At 39.8% G+C, this 11,770-nt stretch overlaps 1 protein-coding gene across 1 annotated transcript; it reads right to left on the bottom strand.

The window, feature by feature from the left end:
- LOC310867478 (microfibril-associated glycoprotein 4-like) lies at positions 1 to 8,707 on the bottom strand (the record flags this gene model as incomplete). The annotated part of the gene is made up of 4 exons (XM_083777593.1): positions 8,560 to 8,707; positions 5,317 to 5,413; positions 2,350 to 2,514; positions 1 to 290 (listed from the first exon to the last, which is right to left on the bottom strand). The coding sequence occupies exons 1-4, from the start codon at positions 8,686 to 8,688 to the stop codon at positions 1 to 3; spliced, it is 681 nt and encodes a 226-aa protein (XP_083633719.1). The 5' UTR covers positions 8,689 to 8,707.
- Positions 8,708 to 11,770: the final 3,063 nt, after the last annotated feature.

Genomic DNA, 11,770 nt, shown 5'->3' with positions numbered 1-11,770 from the left:
CTATTCGTCTGTCTGTCCGTCCAGCTCGTCTCTTCTGGATTGAGGTCTGACCTTCATACTGATGGACTTCAGGGAATACATGCCACTTCTCCAATGACGCCACATAACACCAACAGCACCATCTGAGCCAGAATAATCTCCCCACAGATAAACTCCATTGGGATTAGAATCATAACAGCTGCGGTACCAGTACCCTCCCAGTTGTTTTCTAGCACAATGTCCTGAAAAGGTATCCTGGTCTCGGTCTATAGTGGAGAATCTCTTTCCATTGTGATAGCTCAGTGAGTCTCCTGTGTGGAGAGAGTTAAAAAGAGAATGTAATGTAGTATCTGCTGTCGTATGCTGCTATTAGTGTAGTCACAATACTGGATTTTAAACTTCAATACGATATTTGGAAAAGTATTGAACACGGCGATTTCTGAGGGTTTAACATTGTATATAAGTACAAATAAAAGCTGTGCAGTCTATATGCACTTCCATAGTGTTTTTTTATTATGCATTTTGTTTGCATATTTTGCATTTTCATAGTAACATACTATTATTATTATTTTTTTTAATTATTATCATTACCCTTATTACTTGCGCAAGCAGAGCGCGCAAGTAATAATTTTGCCCGGTCTGTGTGCACCGTGCCAGCCAATCCGCCATTTGATGTGTATGCAAATAAAACAGCAAATTTGTGCCTGGTTTGCTGGGACCAGATTACATAAATGACCATATGTCTTACATCATCATTTAGAGCTAGTCATACGTATACTATATACATAATCAGTAAAATAAAATAGCAAATTGTGCCTGATTTGCTGGGACCAGAGTACATGGTGTGTATATGTATGACTAGCTCTAAATTATGATGTAAGAAATATGGTCATTTATGTAATCTGGTCCCAGCAAACCAGGCACAAATCTGCTGTTTTATTTGCATACGCATCAAAAGTGGCGGGTTTGCTGGCATGGTTTTTGGCGCAAAGTAACCACAGTATACCGCTAATCAACTTACAACTACATAATCTATATATATAGTATATGTATATGTATACGTATGTCTTACATCATCATTTAGAGCTAGTCATACGTATACTATATTATACATAATCAGTAAAATAAAATAGCAAATTGTGCCTGATCTGCTGGGACCAGAGTACATGGTGTGTATATGTATGACTAGCTCTGTTCATGTATGTAATCTGGTCCCAGCAAACCAGGCACAAATCTGCAGTTTTATTTGCATACGCATCAAGTGGCGGGTTGGCTGGCACGGTTTTTGGCGCAAAGTAACCACAGTATATTATACTGAGAAAGATAGAAGTATAAAGACCTTCATGTCAAGATTAGGCTTTAAACAATTAAATACAAATCCAACTACAGATTACGGAAGTATTTTAGATCATGTATATTTTAACAAATGTGAAAGTATTATTACAGAAATTGAACTTAGAGACACATATTACTCTGATCATGATTTAGTATTAATATCACTATATTCCAAGATGAAATACATTTAAAACAATTGACAATTTACAATAAATAACAAAATAACATTTTAATTCAGTTTATAGGCTATACCTTTTTTTTCATCACATATCAATGATATATTTTTCTTTAAAAAACTAAAAAGGGATCCAGAATATATCTACATCGATAAAACTATTTCTTATATAGATAGAAACTTGAACCATACTTAATAATACTAGGTGTTACTAGTTGGCCATTTATGGCCTACTAGTGTGCAACAAGCAAGTATGCACTCGACAGAGTGCAGTTCTAGTTATTATTAGTATTATTATAAAAATATATTTAAAATTAATTAAAAATGTAATAAATAAAAAAATAGCAGATCTACAAGCACCGAGTGCCGCACTATGAGCTTGTAGATCTGCTACTATTATTTCAGAGTGAACAATTTTAACTAAAATCTTTGCTTCTGGGGGAGCAACATATTTTCAGATGGGGGTCCCTGGGGTCCCTGGAACAACATATTTTCAGATGGGGGTCCCTGGAACAACATATTTTCAGATGGGGGTCCCTGGGGTCCCTGGAGCAACATATTTTCAGATGGGGGTCCCTGGGGTCCCTGGAACAACATATTTTCAGATGGGGGTCCCTGGAACAACATATTTTCAGATGGGGGTTGGCGGCCAATTCAATTACATATTATATTCATGGGGGTCCTTGACATGAATGTTTGAGAACAACTGACGTAGAAACGAGTTTTTTTTCTTAGAAAACTGTCATGATTTAGAAGACATTATTTAGTCAAATCGGCCTCAGGTCTAAATGGGTTAAATGTCATCCACAACTTTACACCCTGAAACCAGTGATGACAACAAAGGTGATTCCTAAACCTACCTGCTCCTCCGTCCGTGAAGCGATCAAAGTGCAGCATGTATCCGTGGTCCTCAGCGTCGATGTAGAAGTTGCTGTATTCAGCGTGTGCAGAGTTCCCACTGAAGTCCTCCATGTCCACTCTGAGCTCACTTCTCTTGTAGGTCAGATAGTAGATGTTCTCCAGACCTAAAGGACATACAGACCAGTGTTTTATTCACCCATGATATTCAACCTGTCTTCATATGTTTGGTCCTGCTCATTATGGTCCTAATTCATTCAAAATAAATACGCCACCGTTACACGGTGGCGGAAACAGATATCGTATTTATCCGTCCGATCAAGCTACGTTGAGATGACGTGTTATTCAGAGAGTGGTGTGTAACACCGGTACGCAGGCGTATCGCAGGTGTATGTCATACTGAATTCAGCGGGTGCAAAGTGATCGGAAAAGCACCCGACAACCTCATCTGCATTGATCCACGCCCCATATCGCACCATAAAAGGCTTCAAGCATGACTCAGCAGACAGCAGTTTGAGATCCATCTGTCAAAAAAAGAAAAAAGGCTTTGCAGCCGCAGACTATATAGCGGCTTCACAAATTACAATAAAAATGATTGCTGGAAAAATCACAGCCGCGGTCACTGCTATGAATATAGCCCGCACTCTATTAATTTAATAATTCTACACATGTAGGAGCAGGACAGTTAGGGCTTTTATGTTATGTCGTTTTTGCACCATTGTATATTACCACTGTAGGCTACTACAAACTGACATCAATCCATCATAGGACACCAAAGGAAATAAAAAGATTTCCAAGCTTACAACGGTGCGTGCTCCGCTGAAGCAATATAATTATAATTTATCTAATTAAGTTCGGGACCAAGGCGGGTGCTCACTCAGACCTTTGCAGAGGTAAAACATATCCGATATTTAAAATATCGGATATATGTCAATGCAAAAGTTGTCTTTTGAGAGAGAGCTAGAGAGAGAGAGAGAGAGAGAGAGAGAGAGAGAGAGAGGGAGGGGGGCATGGGCCTTCGACACTGTTTGCGCGATAAAGAACAGTAGCCCATACGTTCATAAGTGAATAATTATAGGCCTATACCTCGTAGGCCTGGGATCCTCTTGTCCGAATAAATTATAATCCAGTGAGTTTATCCAGTGAGTTAAACTATTGTGTGTGTGGCATCCATGCATGTGATCAATATCAATATACATTATTATAAATTCTGTCCGTCATGTTTGTGAACAACTGATATGACAGGCCGACTTTCAAACACGCTATGCCATTCATTAGGCTAATGTGGTCTTCTATTTTTTATATAGGGCTATATAGCCCTATTCATTTTCCAATGTGAATCGGATCGGCAGCACGCTGCTGTCAACTTTCTCCGCCACGTAAAGACGTAGGATTTGACGGAGTTGAGAAATCAGGCTTAGAAAGTTTCACTTCTGTGGTATCTAACATTACACCTATAGATACATGTTTAAGCATTTATATCATATTTACATGTCTTCTGTGGACTCTAACATTACACCTAGCTACATGTTTAAGCATTTATTTCATATTTACATGTCTTCTGTGGTCTCTAACATTACACCTAGCTACATGTTTAAGCATTTATATCATATTTACATGTCTTCTGTGGACTCTAACATTACACCTATAGCTACATGTTTAAGCATTTATATCATATTTGCATGTCTTCTGTGGACTCTAACATTACACCTAGCTACATGTTTAAGCATTTATTTCATATTTACATGTCTTCTGTGGTCTCTAACATTACACCTAGCTACATGTTTAAGCATTTATATCATATTTACATGTCTTCTGTGGACTCTAACATTACACCTACCGTAGCTACATGTTTAAGCATTTATTTCATATTTACATGGCTTCTGTGGTCTCTAACATTACACCTAGCTACATGTTTAAGCATTTATATCATATTTACATGTCTTCTGTGGTCTCTAACATTACACCTATAGCTACATGTTTAAGCATTTATTTCATATTTACATGTCTTCTGTGGTCTCTAACATTACACCTATAGCTACATGTTTAAGCATTTATATCATATTTACATGTCTTCTGTGGTCTCTAACATTACACCTATAGCTACATGTTTAAGCATTTATTTCATATTTACATGTCTTCTGTGGTCTCTAACATTACACCTATAGCTACATGTTTAAGCATTTATATCATATTTACATGTCTTCTGTGGTCTCTAACATTACACCTATAGCTACATGTTTAAGCATTTATTTCATATTTACATGTCTTCTGTGGTCTCTAACATTACACCTATAGCTACATGTTTAAGCATTTATTTTATATTTACATGTCTTCTGTGGTCTCTAACATTACACCTATAGCTACATGTTTAAGCATTTATATCATAATGACATGTTGATTTCAGCTCTGATATTCATTTCAGACATGCTCTAGTGCAGGGGTGGGCAACTTTGACGATGGAGAGGACCACTATATTTCCACACTAACTGCCTAGGGCCATATATTGCTGTCGTAGCAAAGATAGCCAATCTACAAGCTCATGTTCGAATTGAAATCTTGAATTTTTGCTATTTTTGAATTGGAATCCTGAAAATGTACATTGTCATGTAATTTCAAATGCCTTTAATTATACTGGTGTTGAGAAATGAGCTACTAAATTAGACTGAAGTAAATAAAGCGGGTCATGTTTGCATGTTGTGGAATTGTAAACAGCTGAAACCAACATTATAATCAGTGTTCTGACATTGAAATTAACCTGAGGGCCGCATTAAGTGAAGGTGGGGGCCTCATGTGGCCCCCGGGCCGCCAGTTGCCCACCCCTGCTCTAGTATGTGTGCTTTTAACTCATTTTGGATGAAATATTAATAAATTCCAGTTTTTCTCCTCTGGTGAAAAGCTGGAGGCTGCACAATGGCAGGCTCTCGGTCAAATCTGGTCACATTATGATACTATTGTTGTCTTCTCACCTAGCCAGTATTCTCCATCAGCGTCGCCAAAGCCTGTCTTGTATTGGTCCCAGGGTCTGGTGAACCCCACTGAGCCATCCATCCGTCTCTGGAAAACCTGCAGAGAGAGAGAGAGAGAGAGAGAGAGAGAGAGAGAGAGAGAGAGAGAGAGAGAGAGAGAGAGACAGAGAGAGAGAGAGAGAGAGGGGGGATATCAATTAAATTGAATAACACAAGCTCTGCTTGTCCACAATAAAATACCGTTGACTTGATGTTATTGAGCGCTTAACAACAACGCATATCAACATGCATATCTCACCTGTTTAAAAGGTAAGGTGTGTACACCACCAAGATACGCATGTACCAGTCTAAATACTTCCTTAATGTAAACGAAGTCCACACCCACAACACCAGAGGGACTGCAACAAACCATGTACAACCCAGATTCGGCACAAACAAGGGACTAAATTATTTTCGCTCCTATGCCACCAAAATGTGGAACGCCCTACCAACAGTCATTAAGACATGTGAATCCCTTGACTCCTTCAAAACCGCTCTCAAAGGGCACCTATACGGATGGCTGCAATTCGAAACTGGCCCCTGTAAAATCTGAATCCCCCCACCGCTCCCCTTTTCCCCTCACTGTATAATATCTTTTCCCTTTTTGTTTCCTTTATGATGAATTCCTGTTCTGTTCTTTAGCTATATAGAAGTGTCTATTTGTATGTCTCTAAATGTTTTGATGAATTGAACAATGTGGACCCTGTTGTAAACAAGTGTAATGCTTAATTGGGTCGTCCACTCACAGTTAACATTCTTTGTATTGAGTTTGTGCTTGAAATGTACTGTTAATCTGCAAACTGTTAATACATATTTCAATCAAGTACATTGAAGCAGTTTAACTGGCACTCTTCCAGACATTAAAACCTAAATAGCATATGGGAGTAAACTATTTCGTTTCCTGCAAAATGCTTCTGAAAAGGTTTTTCAGAGACTATGAAGAAAGCTATAGTGAAAGCTGCCGTACGTGAGTAATATTTTATATTATGATAGTAAGCATTGCTGTATAGTGTAGACTAGAATGACTAGAATGACAAACCGAAAAAGTATAGTACTGCACTATGGCCCTCATTTATCAACCGTGCGTACGCCAAAATATGGGCGCACGCCGAAATTACCGACATTTTCGGCATTTAACATTTCCGGCAAAGCTTGAAATTGAACTTGAGTAGGACAAATAGTCACGTCTGGTCGGGACCTGGCGTACGCTTTGTCCTTGGCTGTTTTTCTGTCTTACACAAGCGGAGCAGCCTTGTCTGAACTGCTGAGAGGCTGTCACAGGCATCTAAACATATGTATTCACTCCTAAAATGTTTATATAAAAGGTATGTATAATGTATATGGGCTACATGTAAAAAATAAATAAATAAAAATGTTAAGGAATACATGTGTCATATGAAATTAGTAGGAGATAAAATCGCGCAATTAAAAACAATGTTGCAAGAGATGCTTAAGCCATTTAAACAGTGTTTTGCATCAGCGCATACATGCGAGGATTTGGGCTGTCTGTGCTGAAATATTTCCATGACGGGACGTTGGAGAGTAGGCTATAGTTTAGCAGTGCTGCAGCTCAGCTGCAGAGAGTCCCAACGTGCAGGTATAGCCTACTGTAGCCTAATCTACAGCATGAAGGCCGATGTCTTTCTTACGGTATGTGCAATATAATAAACCCGACGCGTCGCTCGAATGCCAAATGTACCGTGCCAGGCTCCCAGCGCAAGTGGGAACTGCATCGGAGATATAAGTATATTACCCAGCCAGCCCACGCTGCCCACCACCAGCCACATGAGGCTATATACTGTTTTGGCTGCACATTCATACATATAATGACAGTTGACAGCCCGGCCACTGCAGTGACTAACGACGTCTGCGAGGCAATCTAAATAGACTGTCGAACGTCGGAACGTGCATGGTCAGTTGGTCACGGACGGACCACTGTGATAGAGAGAGACAGACAGACAGACAGACAGGACAGGAGGAGCAGCTGCAAAACAGCAGCGTGTCACGTGTGTGTGCCTATTTGTTATTTAATTATGGTTCACAGGTTCAGGTTTTCGTTCACTAATATATCTTGTTGTATATTAAATTAAAAATACTTTAATAATTTAATATACAACTAACAACACACAGTGAAAGTTGCAAATGGCGATATGTGCGTGCGTGCGTGCGGGGGGTGAGGCGGGCAGCAAGGGAAGCGAAGCGAGAGGAGAAACAGACAGCTTTATTTTAATGTGTCATGTAGGTGCGTGCGTGCATGACAGCAAGGCAAGCGAGGTGAGAGTGAAACAGACAGGGTAGGCCTACAACTTTATTTAATTCATGCAGGTGTTCGTTCTTTATTTGTTTAACAACACACCAGTTAGTTGGGCTTGCAAGTTGCGTGTGCGTGCTGTGCGTGTGTATGAGAGAGGGGGGTGAGGCGGGCAGCAAGGCACGGGAGAAACCTATATTTTTTCATGTAACCATGGTTTCAGGAAACGTATTGCCGTTGTTCATGTCGCAAAAACGAGGGCGAGGCTTGATTTCTTAGGGCGTGCCAGATCAAATTCAGCCGTGACATTTATTAACGTGAGAACAAAATTAAGGAAGGATCAGCTGTTTGCGATCACTTTATAAATGCCGTGGCGACGTGGGTGTACTACGAAACCTGCACTCGAATCTGTGGCAGATTTTACACCCGATTGATAAATGAGGGCCTAAATCTTTACCTTAGTGCCACCCATGGATATGACATTTAACACCCTTTCAATGCTTCCAGTAGCCTACAATAGTTTTTTTACATAATGTAGTACTATATATGTCAAACTCAAGGCCCAGGGGCCAAATCAGGCCCGTGAATGAATTATCTTTGGCCCGCGGGATGATATTTAATTAGTATTAGAACTGGCCCTCTGGTATACTGCACATACCACCATAATACTACAAGTCCCACAATGCACTGCGAGTGCATTGTCACGTATCGAGGGCCCACAAGTGCAAGCATGCGTCTTCTCTTCACTATTGATCAGCAGTGAAAGTATATCACTTGTGGTCAACTTTCAGCTACGCCTCTCCCCGTGTGTTGAAACACAGTCCGGCCCTCGACTTGTACCAATTTCTTTATTTTGGCCCACTGTGTATTTGAGTTTGACATCCCTGTAGTAAGATGACAACACGGTGACATAAAGATACAATGGTCTTGTAGGACATTGACATCATTCTTACGGTCCATTTCCCTCCATCGGTGTCCATGTCACAGTAGACGTGCACAGCAGTGTCATCATCGACAGGATAGATGGTGTAGACCCCACTGCCCGCTCTGTTGTCCAGGCTGTAGACGTCAGCGCAGTCCATCGGGAGGGAACTCACAGCCACCGGGAGGGAACTCACAGCCACCGGGATGGAACTCACAGCCACCGGGGCCAGGAGACATACCACCAACACCACAGGAAAGGGCTAGGATTTAAAATGGGATGGAAAACGAAATGTGTTGTCGTTTCTATTAGGCATTACATTTAGGCATCTATGCAGACACTCCTAATCCAGAGCGATTTACAGTAAGAAAATAACACAAAGGTAAATACATGAATACATAGGACTATAGTAATCTATGGGATCATAGAATCATGCAGTCTAACAGTAGAATATGCACACAAAAAGAATTGGTTCATATATTGGTCACAGTATGAAGATATTTTCACATTTTAAAATATATTGTATAATATTGTCACTGTTTCAACACTTTAACTACTGATCTATTTTTGAAAAATCTTGAAAATGTGCCGCAAATCTTTGAATATATATATTCTTTCAGATGGGGGGTCCGCGGCCAAATACAGATAATTCTGAGGGTCCTTGACATGAAAAAGGTTGAGCACCACTGGTATAGAAAGTAATGAGTAAAGTAAATTAGTAAGTAAGTAAATATGTAAATCAGTTTAGGCATAAAGCGTAAGGTGTGCCCGTGTTTCTGCACTACTAGTCAAACATACAAACGGTTGTTCTCTCGAGAGGTCAGAGAAAGACTCACCATCCTCAGAGAATCCTCCAGAGTCCTCCAGACAGCTGGCAGACTAACAGAGTCCTGGTTCAGAGGGTCCTCCAGACAGCTGGCAGACTAACAGAGTCCTGGTTCAGACAATCCTCCAGGCAGCTGCTAGAGAGTCCTTGGTTGAGCCTCCTTTATATACCGTACATACACTTCACCCAAACGCCTTCAATGTCAACGTGTCTGTGTGGAATAATAATTATTAATTAATAATAAACCCGTGTTGCTGGGAAATGAACCTGTGGGAACTTTGCACGCTCCGTGGCCATGCATGCAGAGCAAAGGTCTGTGTCTCACAGGATTTATCATCTAGGAGGGTTATTATTAACCCATTCTGACCTGAGATCAGATTCATACGAGGTTTCCACTGGACACACACTGGTCTGATTAACCCATTCTGACCTGAGATCAGATTCATACGAGGTTTCCACTGGACACACACTGGTATGATTAACCCATTCTGACCTGAGATCAGATTCATACGAGGTTTCCACTGGACACACACTGGTCTGATTAACCCATTCTGACCTGAGATCAGATTCATACAAGGTTTCCACTAGGACACACACTGGTCTGATTAACCCATTCTGACCTGAGATCAGATTCATACAAGGTTTCCACTAGGACACACACTGGTCTGATTAACCCATTCTGACCTGAGATCAGATTCTAAAAAATGTCAGTGGTTCTTTGAAAAATAGCAGACCTACAAGCTCGTAGCGCGCCACTCGGTGGCGCGCTATGAGCTTGTAGATCTGCTACTTTTCAACAGCTAAAGCATAACATGATGCTAACACCAAAATGTTTTTCTTTTTTTTTCTTCTTTTTTTAGGCAAACACACACAAACACTCACCCTTTTTTATATATATTTTTGTTATCCCACGATTTTGTAACCCAATGTTCACCACACAAACACACACACGCACACACACACACACAGACAGGCAGACAGACAGGCAGACAGGCAGACGATAAACACATGAAATAAAATAAAAAGACCTGCCTCACAGGTAACTTAATTAAACCATAAAACGAATCTCACTGTAATGAAAAAAAAAAAAAAAGACCTGCCTCACAGGTGACTTAACACATTGATTGCTAACTGTTGAAATTCTACTCAGGATTGCTTCTGCTAAGCGATTAACATTGGACTTTTGAACTTTTTAGGGGCCCACAGCGAGGGGCCTCTTATAGCACATCGCATAAATCAAAAGGAAGCCAAACTAGTCCACTTCAATTTAAAAAAAAATATATGATTCTACCATCTTCCATTCTGGAGATATTGACCTTTTTCTAAAACCTGCTTTTCACTGCACGCTGCTCTTTTGAAAAAACTGCAGAGATATGGAAGGTTGAAGTTGACAGACATTGACAGACAGATATAAAAATGAACACAAATAATATCATATACATACTACACACTGAATGAAAGCCCTGAATGTCTACTTTTAGGAGGAAAACAAATACACATGGTCCCATGTATAGTTTGTCAGTAATTGGCTGTTGAATGCAGCTTGCGCCCACCAGAGAGGATTTCAGAAAATGCATGGACCTGAAGAACCATTATTCACAAAATAAGGCCTATAGTATGAATCACACCCCTGTGAAGTGAGCAGTGCAATGTTGCACAACATTGCACTGCTCACTTCACATGGGTGTGATTTTTATTATTATTACAGTAGAAGTATTTTTCTTATGAAAGCAGAGAGTCTTCTGTTTCATACGGTATATAGTATGTACATGTCGCTATAGGCCTTATTTTGTGAATAATGGTTCTTCAGGTCCATGCATTTTCTGAAATCCTCAGAGTATTTTAGACAAGACAAGGAACTGACAACTAAATATTCACAAAATAAGGCCTATAGCGACATGTACATACTATATACCGTATGAAACAGAAGACTCTCTGCTTTCATAAGAAAAATACTTCTACTGTAATAATAATGAAAATCACACCCCTGTGAAGTGAGCAGTGCAATGTTGCACTGCTCACTTCACAACATTGCACTGCTCACTTCACATGGGTGTGATTTTTATTATTATTACAGTATTAGTTTTTTTCTTATGAAAGCAGAGAGTCTTCTGTTTCATACGGTATATAGTATGTACATGTCGCTATATGCCTTATTTTGTGAATAATAGTTCTATAGGTCCATGCTTTCTCTAATCAGACCAGTGTGTGTCCAGTGGAAACCTCGTATGAATCTGATCTCAGGTCAGAATGGGCTAAAGTTCTCTCTGAAAAAGAGAATTTTATAAATGAAATGGATTCAATAGTCTAGTATTGACAAACAGTATATGGGATATGTGTATTTTATTTGTTTTCCTCCTAAAATTAGACATTTAGGGCTTTCATTCAGTGTGTAGTATGTATATGATAATTTATT

This window comes from Protomyctophum parallelum (genome assembly GCF_964188405.1).
Source record: "Protomyctophum parallelum genome assembly, chromosome: 12".
Classification (NCBI taxonomy): domain Eukaryota; kingdom Metazoa; phylum Chordata; class Actinopteri; order Myctophiformes; family Myctophidae; genus Protomyctophum; species Protomyctophum parallelum.
The sequence above is the reverse complement of the archived record's forward strand: the minus strand, read 5'-3'. Positions and strand labels throughout refer to the sequence as shown.